The 20,740-nt window shown below is 40.2% G+C and overlaps 1 protein-coding gene across 2 annotated transcripts in view; it reads right to left on the reverse strand.

Annotated features, from left to right (window-relative positions):
- KCNQ5 (potassium voltage-gated channel subfamily Q member 5) overlaps nucleotides 1-20,740 on the reverse strand; it is a 278,254-nt gene that overhangs the window by 59,340 nt on the left and 198,174 nt on the right. For both annotated transcript variants that reach the window (XM_050972702.1, XM_018919196.3), the window contains exon 3: nucleotides 10,263-10,389. In XM_050972702.1, the coding sequence (XP_050828659.1) occupies nucleotides 10,263-10,389 (127 nt within the window). The remainder of the gene's footprint in view (nucleotides 1-10,262; nucleotides 10,390-20,740) is intronic.

Consider the following 20,740-nt stretch of genomic DNA (forward strand, 5'->3'; position numbering starts at 1 on the left):
GTTCATCAAACACATTCCCAGATTGTGGATAAAGTGAAGGTGATGCAGTGGCATGGGAGTGGAAATGCCAAAAAGAGGTGGGAACAGAAAAATCCGTGGTGTGTAGGTGAAAGCGGATGGGCGGAAACTGACAAGTAAAATGCTGACATGAGCAGGGAGAGAAAAACATGTCTCTGAGGAGAGGAAAAGCCTGTTTGTAGGTGGAGAGGGAAGAGAGTATTAAAAATCTGCTCTCAAATTCACAGGGTGGCGGGGAAACAGAAGGTATCCAGTATCTAGCTGGCTTATCTAACACAGATGTTGAAAGCAGCTACATGGGTTCCTCAGTGTTGGCTGAAAGAGCTCCTACATTCAGTTTTCTGAGCCTCCCTTCAGAGGCAACCCCCTCTCCCTGCTGCCTAAAAGCAGAAGTTGCATTTCTAACCTATACAGCTATTTTGGATATCTGCACAATTGGCAACAGCCTCTTGGGACTCCTTTGTTTCTGTAAATAGAGTTTATTATTATACAGAGCCAGACATCTCCAGCCACTCTTTCCCCTCAGCTGCCCTCCCACCTGCAATTAGTGTGTGAGCAGCCTAAGAGGGAGTACTGTGCCAGCAAGAAGGTTTGTGTAATTTGGAGAACACTAGGGTGGGGCATCTTGCACAGCCACACCTGAGACTTCCTGGTGCAGGGGATATGAAGAAAGAAATAGAGGCTCTGCCCAGTGGTTGTCAGAAAGGAAAAACCCCATAATCTGGTATCACTCTTCCAAACCCAACAGGGGCGATCACAAAATGAGATCGTAGATTGTGTGACAGCCTCTCCACTCTGCCTTGTGACATTTTCATCTGAAATGAAGCAGTTTGCACTGGGAGGGTGCCATGAACAGACTGGCCCCAGGACTGAGGGAGCTCTGCCTTTGCTGTGGCTGCTGCCCAGGTGGTCACATACGTGACCAGTACTGCACCAGTACTGCACAACACAAGGGTGAAAAGTGAGTGCCTTTCTTTGCACCATTTAGGAGCTTCCACAGGCTGATCTGGGTCTGATCTGGTGGTCACCTTCCTTGGATCTGTTTTTGACAGCAATATCAAATATCACCAAAGGACAAAGCTCAATTTTGAGAACTATCAGCATAGGCTTAAAGATAAAAATGGTAATTTTTCTTTAATGGGAAACAATAGGCTATGGGCACCTGGTGCTGAAGCGCTAGGGATGGGAGGAAATTAAAATGGGCAGAACATTCCCAAATGGCCATCTAGAAATATGCAAGTATTTCTACTTAGCCTTATAAAACTTGAGATACAAATACTGCAACTCAGTGTAACAATATTATTACATTGTCAAATCTTTCCTTACTGCTGTATTTACTATAGCAGCTGTAAAAAAGAGGAATCAAAACCTGTATTTTCTCTCTTATGCACAAGTCTTTTCCTAATGTAGCAGTTGGAATGTACCCATTTGAGGCATGATCATAAAAACAGAGATTTCCTGCAACTCCCACTGGACTACTGTGCCCATCAGTCACTTCAGCTGTGCTGGTGGCAACATGCAGTTCTCTGAAGGGATGTCAAGAAGGGAAACATTTGTGGAAGCTGCATTTCTGCAAGCTTTGTGATCTCTAATAAGTCAGTGGCAAGGCTGGATGAAGACATCTGGCAATCAGTTTGATTATATTGAGTGTAACAGTGGGCAAAGCTTATGTTTTAAACTGTCAGCATTGACAGCTAACAAATTAAAGCTGAGTAGATGACAGAGGACTGCATGTGAAGAAACAGACACTACCTCTAAAGCAACTGAAATTGTCTGTGCTTCTAAGCAACAATACAGTCAAGCAAAATGAAACTACTGTTCTTAGCCAACTGCACCAACAACCCTTTTCCTGGAGACCTCCCTCACACAGGGGTCACCTGAAGAGAAATAAATTAGTTTTTAGCAAAGAGAGCAATAAAATCACAACATTCAGCAGTTATAAGAGAGATAATTATGAACGAAAAGAAGCAGAGAAATGGAAATATGAAATAGCAGCATGTTGCCTGCTCATATGCTGCAGGGTGAATGAAAAAAGAACTGTTATCTGTGCAAAAGAATTGGTGAAAGTGGACTTAATACAGGTAATCATGAATGAGGTTGTTTCCCACAATACAATACCTAGAGGTGTCGAGAGACTGAACATTAGGAGCTATTTATTTACAGGATGGATTGTCAAACACAGCTAGAGATCAGAAATGGTCAATGCCCCTTGAATGTCATTATTTAAGAGGCTTTTGGGCAATGTCCTTAATAACATGCTTAAGACTTTTGGTCAGCCTTGAACTGGCCAGGTGATTGGACTAGATGGCCACTGTAGCTCTCCTCCAACTGAAATATTCTTTCCTTTTCCTTTTCCTTTTCCTTTTCCTTTTCCTTTTCCTTTTCCTTTTCCTTTTCCCTTTTCCTTTTCCTTTTTTCCTTCCTTCTTTATCATTTCTCAGTATGTTTCCCATAGTTGCTTTCAAATAACTCTGGAAAGATTCTTGCAGTAAATGCCAATGCAATTACTCTACTTAGACCATAATTACTCACTGTTTCACTTGGGCTGACAGGGGTGAGGCTGGGACACCATGAGAGAAAGCAGGATTTGATTGACTAACACTTGTGAGAGAGTTAATCATGGCTCAAACAGTCAGATTGACAGCTATCTAATGTCTCACACCAAAGAATGAGCATTCAAACTTATGGTAACATGCTGACAAAGCACCCCTGAGTAATGATGGGCATATTAGTATTATAGGAGACAGACTGAAAGTGTCTTTTGAAGTAAAGCAGTGCTGCAAGCCAGGGGTATCACAGTCCTGTGAGAGGCTACATGAGTGCCAAGGGCATTCATGTAATGAATTTAAGTAATGGGCAGCTGCAAAAGCCCAAGTAGCAAACACCTAGTCTAATGGGATTGTTCTGAACCAATATAAAAACATTCCTTAAGTATCAAGATTTCTGCCTGGAAAGCATAATTCGGTGTTGCAAAAGCAGAACTTGCACAAAGAATCAATTCTTCTCAGACAGAAGCTACAGGCAAGAGTTGATGATGATCTGAAAAGGGAGTTGAAAAGAATGTCACACACCAGAGCAGCTGATCTTCAGCATAACATCTGGAAAGAAGCCAAGAAAGCCGAGAATTTTATTGCATATCAGTTATGTTCTGACATTTTATTCATGTCAATAAAAATATAATTTTTTTAGATGCTAAGAGGGATAAAATTTGAAAAATAAACCATTTTTCTACTTTTGAGACTCCATACTCAAGTAGGTGGATAAGTAGATTTGGCACAATCCTGTCTACCTCTAACTTCCACACCAGTGTTTATACTTTTAACTACTTAATTTTGAAATGGCAAACTTAAACATGCTTATGGTACCTGAGAAACTATCTTGTCCATGGACATGATGGGAATTCAGCATAGTAAGGCAGGACATGAACATCAAATGAAATAAAGGCAAATTATGAAAATAAAGGTAATTGTCTAAGCAACTTCATATTCTGGGTATCTCTAGTAGCAGCAAGTTTAAAGCCAGTCCCTAAAAAATGTGAGCAAAACTGAACATACAAAGACCCAAACCAGAAAAGGTTGACTGCTGCTTGGTCTGTCAGTTGCTTCCCTCCTTATCATACATTTCCAAGTCACAGCTCATAAACAGCACTGGAATTGCTATGATACACTTTTATATTACATAATATTTTATAATATGATTAATATCACAATATTAATATTATCATAATCATCCTTATCCTTATTATTACCATTATCCTCATCCTTATAATTATCATTATCATTATGATTATACTACAATGTATTTTATGAAATTCAAATATGAGAGATAATAATTTGAAAGACTGCTTAAATCACATACACAATCTGGGTGAGTATGGGCAGGAGTCTCATTATTTCTAAATAATGTGACTATGATATTTCACTTTAGGACACTTTCCTAACAAAAGGGAACTTAATTAGCAATTTATAAATATTTCAGTGCAGGTACCGAGTTATATTAGTCTTGTTCAAAATGGATATTGATTTCACGGTTAAGAAAATATCTTTTATAGCCTTCTAGTGCAGGAATTCCATTATTAAAAATAGAATTAAAATTATTAAAATTATTTTTAATAAAATGTAATTGTCTTTTAACAGCCTTTCTATCACAACCCTGTCTCTTTAGTCTTATCATCCCAGGTTGCCCAGTTCATGGTAGGGGCTCATCTACTCTATATCACAAACACAATAATGACTCTAGTGTAAGATCAAAAAACACAGCATGAACAAACACAGAATGTTGAATTCTCTAGCTCATGCCAGAAAGAAACTTCAATGTGAACTGCATTGTACCAAACTAGATTTCCTCTGAATAGCAGACATACAGCTTCTGGAAAGACGAGATCAGAGTCTGATGTCTTTAATCCCAGCAAATGTTACCTTACTCAGCAGCAAAGGTAGTAGTCAGCAAAAGTAAGTGTGAAAGGATAAGGCCCACAGATGATATTAAACAGACATTATTTTTTCTACATGTTTCTAAAAACTGCATTGCCAGAACTGTCAAACTTGAAGATATGCCACTAAATATTTTTTTTTAAAGCCTACATAATTTGGGACCAATCTAGCTTAAAGAGCATCTCTGTTCATGGCTGAACAGAATTATGGCTTCTAAAATTATCTGAGGAAATTTTAATTTGAAATCTAACTACTACTACTACTACTACTACTACTACTACTACTACTACTACTACTACTCTACTACTACTACTGCTGCTGCTGCTGCTGCTGCTGCTGCTGCTGCTGCTGCTGCTGCTGTTATTAACAGAGTATTTTCTGGAGTGGAGTGGGCAGGGTGTGTCTGAGATGAGTTCAAGTTTGGCTGGCAGAAGGTCCCCAGACGTGAAATTTGCTGTAGCCTTTTTTTTCTGGGATTTATAATGAGATGTGATGTGAGATATGTCTTCTTGGTCAAGGATATACTTAATTACAGACAATCTCTGGGTTATTTAGAGTTCAAATTACACTGGAAAGGGGCTGTTTATATTGTTTATCATGAGCAGCAGAGTTACCATCTGTCTGTATTTAAACTATATGATGTATATAAATACCAAGGTGACAGACACATAATGTGTTATTCCACAAATATATTGAAATAATTCAAATTAAATGTCCAGAAGATCTCGTAACACACTAGATATGGATTTGTTTATAAGGGTTTGACAAAAGTGCCCCATGATGGTTCATTACCACTCTAATTAATGAAAAATAGATCCAGTAATAAGCAACAGTCGCTGCTATCACTTAATGCTCTGAAACAAGGTTTGCCAGCCATGAAGTTCAAGGGCCTGATTACAGATAATGGACTTAAGCTTCCTGTTGGGAATTTGCTCATTCTGCAGCCTCAACAAAATTTGAACTTTTGACATTTCCATCATGCTGTAGCTTGACTAGAGGTAAAATAGAAGCAGCTGTGGTGAAAGTGCTAATGGTCTAACTGAAATACATGAAATCTTTCACTCGGCTGGACCACCAGGAAGTGTAGCTGCCCTGGAGAAATTTAATATTGCTAGAAGTAGGCTCAAATTTAAAGTGAAAAAAATCTGTAATAGGAGTTTCCACCCCCAACTTTAAATTGAATAAAGTTTAGGCATTATAGTTAGCAACGTGCCCTGGCAGCCAGGAGAGCCAACCCTGTCCTGGGGCATCAGGCACAGCATCACCAGCTGGGCAAGGGAAGGGATTGTCCTGCTCTGCTCTGCTCTGGGGCAGCCTCACCTCGAGTGCTGGGGGCAGTTCTGGGCACCACAAAGTAAGAAAGACATTGAACTGTTCGAGAGTGTCCAAAGGAGGGCAACAGAGATGGTGAAGGGCCTTGAGAGGAAGCTGTGTGAGGAGTGGCTGAGGGCACTGGGTCTGTTCAGCCTGGAGGAGGCTGAGGGGAGACCTCACTGCAGTTACAGCTTCCTTGTGGGGGGAAGAAGAGGGGCAGGCACTGATCTCTTCTCTCAGGTGACAGTGACAGGATCCAAGGGAATGGCCTGAAGTTGTGACAGAGGAGGTTTAGGTTGGATATTACAGAAAGGTTCTTCATTGAGAGGATGGTTAGGCACTGGAACAGGCTCCCAAGGAAGTGATCACAGCACCAAGCCTGACAGAGCTCAAGAAATGTTTGAACAATGCTCTCAGGCTCAGGATGTGACTCTTAGGAATCGTGCTGTGGAGGGCCAAGAGTTGGACTTTGATAAACCCTGTGGACCAACTCAGGATATTCTATGATTCTGTGTTAAAAATTCACTTGCTCTTGTTGGGCTTTCTCACATAGGAGTCCCAAAGTCTCTTACAGAGTGAAAGAAGTTCCTCTGAAAGCTCAGTAGACTTCAGACATGCAGGTGAGCCCAGCAGGATCTTACTCTTCTGACCAAGAATTTGTTGTTTATTATTCCTAAATATTTTTACAGTGCCCCGAGTGGAAGCTGCTCCTCACAGACTGAGATCTCACTCAGTCTGTGATATGTGTATCAGAGGATTATAGTAAATCCTCTTTGCACATAGGAGAGTGGCCAGAAGTAAGGTAATATTTTGTCAGGTAACATACCACCATCTGGAAGCCCATTGCCAGAGGAAGGACAACGGACTCTTCATTTATTTCAGTGTCCCCAAATGGCTTTACAGGGAGTGGATGCCATGTATCTTCCCAGTTAGACTTGTCCTCTTTTATTTTCAGGATCTTCAGTGAGCTCAGGCACAGGCATCAAGTTCTTCCTGGTTTGTGATCATCCCTGATCTCCAGAGAGCAGATAGAATGTGCATTGCTTGGGTTGCTGCTCTTCTGAGCAATACAACACAGCAACACTGTTCTGCAGGGCTAACAGCCGTGCCTCAGAGTGGTATACCTGTGACATTAAGGATTTGCAGGGGTATACACATATTTAAGTACCTTACGTGCCTGTAAGGATGCGTTGCTATGGCCTTGATGTTATGCACACAAGCTCATATACAATCAGAGAAAATGAGTGATGTCACGTAACACGGGACAAAATACAAAGCAAGTTTTAATACTACACTTTTTTCAGAAATAAATAAGGGTACAAAACTGTCAAATAATTTGTTAGATGTAATTACTAACCTGGTAGCACACAGTGATGCTTGACGAACTAATTTCTCAGAGTAGTGACATTGTAGGCACACTAACATAAACACAGAGCTTTGGCCCTGAATAAAACTTCTCTGGTTATTAGGTTATTAATGGAAAAATAAAGGCTGTCTAAATGTTATCTTTGGGGCAATCCTCAAATTTGTTTTTTCTAGGCCTTAGGCCACTGCCCTATGTGATTTCTGTTTAATCACCAAAAAATAATCAGGGAAAAGATCTGCCGGAGATCTATAGCAAGTTTAATTAATAGTAAACAGACTAAGTCTTCTAAAATATTATTGTTCCACTGTAACAATAAACGGAAAAGATAATTGAATGGATGACTAAGTAAATAATTAAAAGTAATGGGCCCAAACTGGCCATGGAATCTCTCTTAGGGAGGCCTTAGCATGGATTTAATTGAGTTCCCCCTGAAGCCATCTTTTCTCCAGGATGAACATGTACAGATGCCTCAGCCTCTCCTCACAGAGCAACTGGTCAAGGGCTGATCATCCTCATGGCTTCACTGAACTCACTCCAGTTTTTGAAGGTCTTTCAGGAATGGTATTGGAGGGGGAAAATGGGGAGCAGTATCTTGGATATGGTCTAGTGAGCAAGGAGTAAAGGGAGATAATCATCTATTGATTGTGCTCTGTCTAACACAGCCTCCTGACCTTTGCTGCTGCCTCACACTTTGCCACGACTGCAAAGCCAAAGCATCAGGCAAATAACTACTTAATGTAGCAAGAAAAACCAATACTTTTGGTTTTTCCTCAAAAGATCAAATCTGGAGAGATGCTGAACATCAGAACATCAGAAACTCCCTTATGGGATGCTAAAGTCCAGAAATGGAGTGAAGTCAATAAAGAGAAGAGACATGCAGAACAGTCAATGGCAAGAAGTTCAAGCTATTGGTAGAAGCTGCAGAACAAAGTTGCCTTTCCATCCAGTGCGCCAGCATAGGAAGAGATCCACAAGCAATGGACTGTTGTCTACTATTTAATTCTGCTAAGTGATAGAGTTCTAAGTGGGACAGAAAAGATGCTTTAAGACTGGGGACTGCTTACATAAAACTACATGAAACAAGAAGAGCAGGTGAATTTCGGAGAAAGGAGGAAATGCCATAATCAAGTGAAGTAACCTACCCCGCAGGGCGATCTGTGATCTGTGCCAGAAGATCTGCTTGAACTACTTCACCCACAGTAAGAGGGTAGGTATGAGTAATTTTAAGGAAAGCACGGAAATCTATACAGTCAGCCTGTGAATCATTGAATTATTTAGGTTGGGAAGGACCTTTAAGATTGAGTCAAACTGTAAACCCAGCACTGGTAAGTCCACTCCTGAACTATGTCCCTAAGCACCACATTTATGTCTTTTAAATATACAGAATTTTGTATAAGGAAGAACTCCTGGATTCAGTTTTGCTGAGAATTAACACCTCAGAGTGAAGCTAATCACTGGCATAAAACTTGCCAGTTGAGTGGAGACAGGAAAGGGAGGAGACACAAAAGCAGAATCAAACTGCTGGTGTTTCTATACAATGGCATTTGGAAGGGTAGAAAAACAAACACTCCGAGAAGTCAAATGGTTTTTGTAACTTCAAAATCCTCAAAGGTGCTTTTAGTAAGCTCTAAATTGCTGTAGTAAGTTAATTTTACTAAATTAACAGTGATGCTTTCTTATGATTGTGCCCTGACAAAACTTGACTACTGCAAAATTTCTAGTTTGCCATAAAATCTTAGAATAATGTTAAGTCTGGTAAAGGAAAGTAGCCATGTTTTGTGATTTCCACTTTCTGCTAGGCATGGAAATCTTGGGGCAAGTGTGTGACCTGGCAAGGTATCTACCCAACTCCCCTGCTGCACAAAAAAACCAAATGCCAATCCTGATAGTTGCCCCTCTCCCACAGTTTCATAAAACAGCATAGATGGGGTGTTTCTTTCTGAGGGGGTGACAATCTGGGGTGTCTCCCTAGCTGTTCATGCAACTTTCTTCATGGCAGGAGTGGCTTAGTGGGACAGAGTGTGGATTTACCAGGGAATGAGGTGGAAGGAAAAAACTTGCTGTACACATTAGGCCTAACCAGTGTACTAGTCTGCCATGCCAAGGAACACTGTGTAATTCCTGTGTAGACCAGGATGGCATTCATCTACCAGGATGGCATTCATCTACTGCCTACACTGAAACTCATGTGTTTCATAGCTGTAGGCATATGACTCCATGTACTAGCTGCCGTAGAGAAGTATGGAAAGCACATATTTCCTGCCCCAGTTGATCCATAAGTTGTATTGAGATTTAGGCAGATGAAATTAAAGGCTGGAGAGAGGAAGGAAGTTGAGAGAGAAGTTGGGATATTGATATCCTGAAGTTTCACAAATGATCTATAAAAAGCATTTTCTCTAAACCATTTGAAAAATAAGAAATTATCAGGCGAGTTTGATCTTTGATTTCTGCCTTTATTGGGAAGCTGTTTTACCGCAGATCCCTTTTCAAAACAGGGTTTTGACTGGTTGTGAGTCTATTCACCATTGTCACAGAGAAACTCTAGAGCAAAAAAGGGAAGGAATAGTGTCTTGAAATAGACGTAGAAGAAATAATGAAGACGATGCTGTATCCTATGCTAGTGTCACTGCAGAGCTGATATGTGGACTGTCATGCAGAGAACAGCAAGACAGGAAGCAGCAATGTTGTCAGAAGATGTCTCTAGGGAGGTTTTCAAACTTCTTGCAGTGCCTGATCACAGAGGTTAAACAAGAAGATACATGATATGCACACATGTGTGGGGTATCTATGCATGTTTGTACAAGATGTAGGGTGTCCATTCAAAGCATACATCTCCTCTGAGTTTGAATGAGAGCAGCTCTCAACCCCTCATTTGTCCAATATATAGGCCAGCTGTATGAGATTCATAGGAAAATGTCTTATGGAGAGCATAAGAAACATGGACTGGCTGGTTTTAGGGAGGTCATGATTTTTATCTAAAGAAACCCTGGGCAGATGAGAGTTGACCCACAGCTACTCTGGACTTACAGCTGGTTGCTGTGAACAGAGTCTGATTCCAATAGTTTTCATTCAGAAACAAAACAGGAGAGGGAAGATGCTTATCTCAGCATAAGCAGAGCTGGGACACTCACCTATCACACAGAACGGTTTCCTTGCAAAGCGCAGTCTTCCTTGCCATCCTCGGTACCGACAGCAGCACCCAGCAGACCAGATACGAATAATAAATTCCAAACCAAAGACAACAATCATGACAAATTCCTAGAAATGGCAAAGAAGAAAAATGCCTGTTACAGACAACCAACTCATAAACATCAGGAAACTTATTACTACTACTGTTTGTGTCTGACAATCCACCTTGAGCATCTGAATATCCCAAGCCAAACTTGGGATCCTGCTCCCCAGGATGGTTACACAAGCAGCACAGTCCTCAGAGCTTCACAGTGAAAGGTCAAAGCCTAACCTGAGTAACATTAGGTATCAGCTAAGATTTGCTATTAAATATTTTCAAACACTGAATAATACACAAAAAAAGTATCTGAGCAAAATACTCAAAGACTTTGGATGTTGAGCATCAGAGCACAGGAGTTTACACAGCTAGTAAAAAATGTTCCATATCCACATCCATAAAATTATTTCTTACTTTAAAGGCTAAAAGTTTTGGGAGACATATTCTCATTGCTGCAATATACAGGTGAAGTAACTGAGATTATGAGTTTGGGAAATCAATCTGTTCCTAGCAGAAGATTAAGGTACATGCAGGTGTAATTACATACAACAGGTATGTAATTGTTTTCAATGCCCACCCTAGGCCTAACTTTCCCTGGACAACCTGTGAATGAAAGCACTTAGAAATTTTGCCTTGCTTGTTTGGCCTGCTTTTGTTTCTCATTGGAGTCTTCTTCAGAACTGTCTATTTTAAAAGCATCAACATGTATTTATGCGATTTTTATTCTAAAAAAATTTTCATCACAACAGTGAGGTAATAGTTCAGTAATAGAGCTTGGAGCACAATTCAGCTCCATACCCTAAGGAGATCTGCAGCTCAATAATATGCACTGATAGTACATACACACTGTATGGAATTACAAACTTAGATACTCTGCTGGAATACCATCACAAAGTCATGTGTTTTGAAATGACAAAATAAAAATCTGTCTGTTCACAAAAGGGGACAAGTACTTGATGGAGTTTCTTAAACAGCCCATCGAGAAGAAAAGGATGGAAGTTGTGTTTCATTTGGCAGCCCAATGTATTTCTGTGTCCAGAAGTAAGTTGTTCCTTGTCAGCCAATTAATTCATTATTCCTGCAGGATGAAGACTAATGTCGTACCACTAAGGAAGAACTGCAAGTGAATTAAATAAAGGAATATCTGTAAGGGTAGGGTTGATCCAATATTGACTTTTTCCCAATAAACATTTTGCATGCTTTTAGACTGCGAGACCCTGCAACTCTACAAGCCAATGTGTCAACTCAGGCATTAATTTACCTGAACAAATGGCATTATTAATGTTGTGCTATGTAATGATTCTTCACTAGATTATGATTAGTGGCACTCCACTGAAACATTGTGGACTTAATTGCTCTTGCTGTCAAAGAACAATTTGAAAACATAGTATTCCTTCCTAAAACATGTCAGCTTGTGTAGCTACATTACATTGAAAGGCACTTTTAGAGGCCTCTTCAGTGTCTTCATTTTTGGTTTTGTAAATCCCATATTGAATGCCTAAGTCACAAAAGTAGAATAAGATCCCTCTACTAAAACACGGCTGAAGAAAATGCCACATTTTTTATTAGAAAATAACACATGGAAAAATGTGTGTGATTGTTCAGGATTTTCTTTTTATTCCACTACAAGAAACTTCAACTTAATTCCATGGGCAGTGTTATTGCACAACTTCAGAAAATATTATGCACAAAACTGAAAAAGTTCCCCATATAGTAACAATAATTCCTAGTAGTTGGCTACCCTGTGGTACATTTCCTTGTAGGAAATTCTGTGTAGGCCAAGAATAAAATGGACAGGAAGCCAGCTGGAAAAAAGGAAGAATACACATTTTAGTTATTTAACTACCACTTTTATAGTGCTAGTTAAATCATGAATTGTCAAATCTGGTTTACACATTGTTAGATGATGCCTCTGAATTTATGAGTGTTGATGGCAGGCATCCAGGCCATTTCTGCATCTGATTCTCCTAAAGAAGTTTCTTCTTTGGGATAGGGTGAGAGATACTGAAGGAAAGGAGGTCTGAGAAGCATGAAAAATTCTTTGCTTCCAATAAAATCCTTTTCTTGTTAAAACTTAATCACATTTCATTTGAATAAAGTTTGTTGTTTCCCTGGGAAACGCACGGTGTGTACAGATGGATGATACACTTTGTAAGTGCAGTGAAATTGTCCCAGGCACCTTCCAGAAGCTGATCCACACACACAGGAGTGTGTCCTCTCCTGTACTCCAACCCTGGCAGGGCCTCTGATGGGGAACTGGCAAGGACAAAAAGTACTCAGCGATCCTGGAAGGACTAGTCCACAGCTCAAGTCAGTTCAAACAGTACTGCAAAACTGCTGGTAGGAGTTGGAAAGAGGCAATTTTTTTGGAAAGCTTCCTCTTCTGGTTCCTACCAGTGCTATGCAGTTTTGTATTTATCACCTGTACTATTACTAGCCATTACTAGGTGCTATGCTTGCTCAGTGAGACAAAGATGAGAAAATTGATTGCGTGCTGAAAGCATGTTTCTGAGAGTCTGTGCACTACTGCGTGGTGCCTTTGTGTGTTAGAGACAGAAATCAGATTTTTCTCTCACCCACAAACACATACAGTAAAAAGAGGAACTTCATGGAGATACATCTGGTTTGGGAGAGAAAAAGAGCAAAAAGATATTTTCTCAAATTTATTTTAGTGGTTGGAGTAAGAGTACGAGGTTTTTCTTGAAGAAACAATGTGAAATATCTCTGTTTATTCCTTGAGAAAAAGTAATCATTTCTAGAACCATTAGAAATTTATGCATGGTTGTATCATTTCAAAATTAACAAAGGTCTCTACTACTTAAACAATTTTTTCTGCTACTTAAGCAATATAACAACTGTAGCTATACTGATCTCAAATACAGTAAATACATCTCTGCACACTGGGATGCTAAAAGAACTGCTGCTTTTAAAAATGCTACATGTGATTTTCTTCCACCCAAAGCAAGTTTCTCAAGATTTTTAAGTACATGATAAGCTTGAAAAAAAGGAAAAACATTGAAGAAAATGTAGATGGAGTTTCACACTTATTTTTGCATTGATTGAAATAGTGTTGTTTCAAAATGATCTTTATATCCTAATGACTCCTACTTCCTCAAATAAAATGATAATTTTGAAGGGAATAAATATAAAATATAATAAAGTCTAAAGAGAAAGGATTTTCCCAAAAAACCATAACGCATTGAAACAAAATTCTTCATAGTAGTACACACAACATCTTTGTTTTATTTTGAATTGGTTCAGGTCAAGACCAGAGAGAGACAAAGAATTCCACACCACTGTGTAAAAAAGTAATGTTTTAGTAGTTGGGGCACTCAGTCAAAATTTTAAGGCAAATCCCTGTCGGGGTTAATACAGGCTGGGGCATGACAGTATTTTTCCTTATGGCAGCTGTAAAGTTACAAGGTTTTTGGTCTTCTGTGGACAAAAATTGGAAAGATGCATCCAAAACAAGATCAGGATTTTTATTTTTTCATATTTCATTTTGAAGGCTTATTGCCAACTTAAGCATAAATCTAGGCTTTGAAATAACTTGGGTTTTGTTCCTTAGCAATTGAAACAGAAGATCGGAACATGATTGGAAAGGCATGTGATGGAATAAATCATTAGACTTCGTGCTTTGTAGACTTGAAGGCTGAAGAAATGATGCATTCCAAGTATCTCTGTCCTACATATAATATAATGGAACATCATTAATTTTGAATTACTTATGAGAATGAGAAACAACATTTACATCAGAATGGGAAAATCTTGCACTGTTTATAAATCTGGCCCACTTCAAAATTAATCAAGGCTGCATTTGAACTGATGAGCAAGTTAAGATTTACTGGAAATCTAACCCTTCCCTTCCTAGGTAGAGCAGAGGGGCATTAGCATTTGCCATTTCTTGCCTTTTCCCTGTCTTGTTATCCTTTTCCAATCACAGCTGCATTTGGCCTTACACCAGAGTTACCACAATCTGTCACTATTTTGGCTGTCCAAGCTCACAGTTAGCACCTCCCAGTAACCACTATGGCAGATGCATGGGTGGTTCAGACAGTGGAAAGTTTCTCTTCCTTCTCAAAGCACAGTTCATCCAAACTGATGAGCTTTTTCCTGAAATGTTTCTGCACATGCAGCTCCAGTTGTCCTGGGGAACCTTGCAAGAGAAGCAGGGCTGACACCCTTGGGCTGACAAGGTTCAGTTGCTTTTGGCTAGCAGTGTACTCCTGAAGATTTTTACATCTGTGTGTGCCTGGGTTGTTACACCACTGGAACAACCAGGTTCACACAAATGGCAGGAAAAGAAAATAAGAGGTCATCCAGAGCAAGGTTTCTGTTAATAAAAGGTCCTGGAGGACGCCAATCAACAGGGTTGATAATTAAGAAAATTAAGCATATTCTGTAAAATCCAGCACTTCCGCCCTCCCTGTCCCCCTTTTCTTCCTGCTGTCCAATTAGGATACATGACTTGTTGAAGTTGTTTACATTAACATGCTTCTCAGGCAGTTTTTAATGATAAGGATTTCCCTAAGCATAACATTTTAACAGCAAAAAGTAAGTTTATATAATAGCTTTCTCACTCTTTTGCATAACTGCTTATTAAAACTGAAAATAATTTGCTGCTGATGAAGCAGGTGCCTTCACTGTAGACTGCAACATTAGGGAATTAGAGCTATTTTTGCAATAGGAAAATGACCAAAGTTGAGCACCCTCTGCTGATCTAGGATGCTTCAGGTTATTTTGCAATGTGTAAATGAGCTGAGGCTTGGATATAAGAAATACACCCACAAGACAATGTCTCTGCTCTTATTTTAATTATATTTCTTGTATGGAAATGGTGATTTTAATTATTCTAAAGGCTAGTGAAGTAGCACAACAGAGCTGCAGACTGATGTGAGGAGCTGTCTGCCTTGAGCTCATAGGAGAACTGTGAGCAACTGACATTGTCAGAAGTTGGAGAGATGGACAGGAACAGACCAAATAAATCCTCTGAAATAAGCTTTAGTAAGGCCACAAGTGCTTCCCTTCTGAAGACATCTGTGCAGTGTAGCTGCCCTGCAGATCCTTATCTGGTGTGTAGATCAGCAAGCCTCACTACACTAACACAACAGCAGAGCACGAGGAACAATGTCATCTGATACTGCTTGGGATATATCCCCTCTTCCCTAAAATCTCATAAACAGGCAAGTCCAGTGTTTCTAAATCAGGGAAGTCCAGTGTTTCCAAATAATTTTGAAAGGAAGGAGAATAAACATGTTCTCATACTTTAATTTATGGCTGACTGGTTTAAGTATATCACCAGCTGCTGAAATATCTTCAGGGTGACACACGAATACTTGATACCATCCAAATAGCAATGCTTTATTACTCATAGTCAAAGATTGTTTTATCATTCAATTAAAGCTAGAACAGAACACCTCAGCTTATCAACAACATGAGTCTCTAAAGCCAGAAATCCCCCTCTACTGATTCCAGGTACTGAGCTCTAAAGCTGGGCTGTACACTCTAAAGATATGCCATTGGGTGTGAGGGGAAGCACAACACTGGTCTGTCTCAATGAAACTTGACAAAGCTCTGGGCTTTAAATAGTTATGATGCAGAAGCTGGTGTAGGACTACAGGCAATTGTGTTATACTGGCCTTTTTCCAGATTAAAACAACCAGGTAAGAATATGTGCATGGTTCAAAGCATGGTAAATTTGAACACGTTTGTGTTATTCCTGGTTCAGCACTAAAAAGAGGAGATCTTTGGTCGAAACAGCTAACAAGCATATCTTGGTGTGTATGCATACACTTAAGAAAAAATGTTTTAATTCTTTCCAACTGTAGTTGAACAGAAGGAGAGACAGCCATAAATCTGAAAACATAACCCAGAATAGAACCTATTAGTGGCATATAAATCACAACCAGAGACTTCACTTCAGCTCCCAATGCAATACACAATAAGCATGAACTGAAATTTATGCACCTTTTTATCATTTATCAGTTTTATAATGGATGTGATACTTTTAGAGCACTTGATTTTCCATATTATGATTAAGAATTTCCATGTAGATTCTACATTAAAAAGAGAATTATTGAGAAATCAGTTTTGTGCCTTTTACTCAAATACACAGCTACAAATCTAGTGATATAATATTAAAATCCCAGTTATATGCTTAATCCACATGTTATATACATGACTTCTGCTATCCCTTCTAGCTTTTAGTGTTTGTACTTGACATGGCATCCATCAGTCATGCATCTTTTTTACTCCTTTGCGAGAGGAAAAAGCTGTGAATTTTTATTTTAAATAAACCAGTTTTGAATCAGATAGCACAACCCAGCAGCAGAATTACATAGATACCATTTATTTATGTTTTTCATAATATCTTATAAAGACAAGTATTTACTGTGTCAGACACAATGTATTATTCCTACCACTTAAACTGTGCTAGTCTTCCTCAGCATCCTCTGCCTCCCCAGACCAGCAGACTCACTCCACATCACCATCATGGGCCAGCTGCTGAGGACCTGCTGGGACCAGAGCAACGAGTGCTGCAGGGCTGCCCTGGCCACCATGGTTACTGCCAATACCACGTGGGCAATCTGCAACTTGTACCTGGGGGCAAACAGATCCCAAAGCTCCTGCTGGTGCACATGGTTCTTCCAGGGACACTCTGATGATCCCTGAATACCCTCTTTCAAACTGGGAAAAGGGGCAATGGGGAGCACTGACTTCTCCATATCTATCCTGCTCTTTCCTGGATGCTGCATCACCTTTGAACAGGGTTTTCCAGCCATTTGTGCTCACTGCCTTGTGCCATACCATTTGTTTGTGTGTCAGGTGCAACTACACATCTAAGAGAATTCCTTAAAGGAGATGATAGCATAAAAGTCATGTTATAGAATAATTTTCTACTTTCCAAAAGTTTTTTACCCTTCTCTGTGCTTGCTCAGAATTTCTTTCTCTTTAGTGAGATAGCAGTGGTAAATGGTCTAATATTGGTTTTAAATTTATCCTCATATTGGAAACAAAGAAGCTCTGTACAGCTGTACCCAGGCCTTTGCACTTCCTTTGTGATTTCTTCATGCATTTCTTTCTGCTGTAGTCACATTTCTGATGTCACATTAGAGGCAGAGGTTCAAGCACATGTCTCTGTAGCGACACAGATCCAAAATTTTCCTCTTGAAATGTTTGTGAAGAATTTTGTATCTTTTCTCTCTCCCAAACAAGTGTAGAACAGGCATCAGAACTCTGAATCCTTCTATGCCCTGGCATCCCTATTGATTTAGTATTGATGCAAGGGGTTTAAGCTAATTGTTATGGCTGATCACGTGCATGTCAATTAACTGATTGCATCTGACATGCTGTACTGCAGAGTAGGACAGCGTGTTCATTCTTTTATTCTTTGGCCTTAGCATGCTTGGAGTTGTTAAATGCTGGAGATTCTGCAAATGATATCTGCACTGTTCTTTTAAAAATTACTTTTTTGCAATTTCTCAGTTGTCAAAGCTCATTAGGAGAGCTTCCCTAGTTGTTCATCTGGGCATGTTTTAACCACTGGGAGACCTAAGTGCATCTGGGTTGATATATACTGAAATGTTACTGGTACCAAAATTTTCAGGAAACAACTTTAAGAAAGTGTTTTCTGACAGTTTCCAACTTTTTACAAACTGGTCTTGGTAGGCAGTCAACCCAATCAGCCAAAATCCTGTTCAAGCGTTAATTTTCTTAAAAATATCACCTCATCAAACATTTCTGCTACTTGGACAATTATCTGGTCACAATATTTTTATCCAGTTCCTTAAGTTCTGTGAAAAACTGACTTGGACTCCCTTTTTTAGTCAAATAACTGAATTTTGAGAGCCAGTATACCAAGCCTTGTGTTTCACGCATCATGCCATTCGCTGACTGTGCTGCAGTTTTTCCTATTATATTTTTCCAGGTTTATGGAATTTGGGTCTCTTGGAAAAAGAAAACATATATATATATCTTTGAGAGCCATACATTTCCTGTGATCATATCTTCATGTGGTACAATTAGCCAATTCCTGTCTGGTTCAGATGTGATACCAAAGTTATTTTTATTGTCCCGTCCGTAACATACACCCTTTCCTTAGGTACTTCACGGAAGACTAAAAGTCTAAAATGGCCAGTATTTATTCTGCTAACTTACCTTTGTAATTCACCCACAACTCAGGGTCCTCAGGACTGAACTTAGTTCCACTGTGTGTCTGTGTATTCACCATCGCCTTCACTTTAGGTGGATATTTTTATTATAGGTGTGTCTGCTCTGGATTCTTACAGAATGTTTTTGTTTGTTTGTTTTTGCCTGTATTTCAATACTTCTTGCACAGAATCACTAAATCACAGAACCAGCTAAGTCAGAAGGGACCCACAAGGACACTGAGTCCAACTCTTGGCCCTGCACGGCGCCACCCCCAAGAGTCACACCCTCTGCCTGAGAGCCTTGTTCAAACACTTGAATGCTGTCAGGCTTGGGGCTGGGACCGCTTCCCTGTTGGGAGCCTGTTCCAGTGCCCAACCACCCTCTGGGAGACAAAACTTTTTCTAATAACCAACCTAAACCTCCCCTGACACAACTTCAGGCGATTCCCTTAGGTCCGGTCTCTGGTCACTGCAGAGAAGAGATCAGTGCCTGCGTTTTCTTGTCCCCTCACAAGGAAGCTGTCACTGCAGTGAGATCTCCTCCCTGTCTCCTCTTCTCCAGGCTGAACAGACCAAGTGCCCTCAGCTGCTCCTCACACAGCTTCCCCTCAAGGCCTTTCACCACCTTTGCTGTCCTTTAGACACTCCCTAACAGGTTTATATCTTTTTTATATTACAGTGCCCAAAACTGTTCCCAGCACTTGAGGTGAGGCTGCTCCAGTGCAGAGCAGTGATGACTTAAGTTTTAGCTTTCATATTTTTCAATATCTGTACTACCTCAGTGTGTGACTCTGAACTTCATGTAAAGTGTTAGCAAGTTCTCTTCACAGTTTAGTTACACAAACAATCCTTTTCCAGCCTGAGAACCAAGGACATAGTTTCTTTGGGCCCAAAAAGTACAAACAACAGCAAATTGAAGAGAACAATTTGGGAGGATGAGACTGCATAACCTGAAGCTGTAATTGGACGATTAACCCAAATATGTAGATGAACCAAAATTTATATAAGTGTGAAAAGTCATGACCAGTCATCCCTCTTGGGTCCATCTTGGGCAGAGCCCTGGCCGGGCTCTTCTGCTACCCAAGGTGTATCCTTTGAAGGCCTTTCAATAAATACCTACTTTATTTCTTTAACTCTGTCCAGCCTCTGTTCCAGGTAGCCTCTCTAGACATCAGCAGAGCAGGACAATCCCCTCCCTTGCCCAGCTGGTGATGCTGTGCCTGATGCCCCCAGGACAGGGTTGGCTCTCCTGGCTGCCAGGGCACTGCTGGCTCATGTTCAACTTTCAGTCAACCAGCACACCCAGGTCCCTTCCCCTGGCACTGCTCTCCAGCATCCCATTCCTCAACCTGTCTGTACATCCAGGGTTGCCCATCCCAGGTGCAGAATCCAGCACCTTCCCTTGTTGAACTTCATGTTGTTGGTTGTTGCCCAGCTCTCTGATTTGTCAAGGTCTCTGCAGTGCCTCCCTGCCCTGGAGGGAGTCAGCAGCTCCTCCCAGTTTTGTATCATCTGTGAACTTGTTCAGTATCCCTTTCCAGTCCTGCCTCCAAGTCATTTATGAAGATGTTGACGAGCACAGGGCTGGTGATGGAGCCCTGTGAGACTCCACTAGTGACAGGTCACCAGTCTGATGTCACCCCATTCACTACAATCCTTAGTGCCCAACCCATGAGCCAGCTGCTCACTCATTGCATGGTGTGTTTATCCAGCTGTGTGCTGGACATTTGCTCGAATTCATAGTTTTAAAAATGAATCATAAACTGAACAGATTTCTGCTGTCAGTTGAGGAAAGTTCACATTTCGACTGCAGCAAGCTGTGTCTTCACATGCTTTGTCACGTCTCTGCAAAGAGATGGAGTGGTTTGCAGCCTTTCTGTGCTACTCAGATGCTGGATTTTCCCTAGATTTCCAAATGGCTTGCATATCACTGATGTTGCTGTCTTCTTCAGCACTCTTTTCCTTTTGACATTTAATGGAAGAATTTTTGAGAATTTATTGTAGAATTTTTTCCTTACATGTTATTTTTAACCGTGTACTTTGGCTTTCCTCTGGGGACATATTCTGCATTTCCATTTGGCAAATCAATATTTCCCTGACAAAGGTCAGGTCTGAATTTCTGATAGAGAGTTTGATATCTATCCATTTTTACTGTTGCAATCTAAACTGTTTCTTGCCTGTTTTAAGGAGGTAGTTCTTGATCTCCATATCAAACTCTAGCATGAAACCAATA

The sequence above is a fragment of the Serinus canaria genome, chromosome 3 (genome assembly GCF_022539315.1).
Source record: "Serinus canaria isolate serCan28SL12 chromosome 3, serCan2020, whole genome shotgun sequence".
Taxonomy (NCBI): Eukaryota; Metazoa; Chordata; class Aves; order Passeriformes; family Fringillidae; genus Serinus; species Serinus canaria.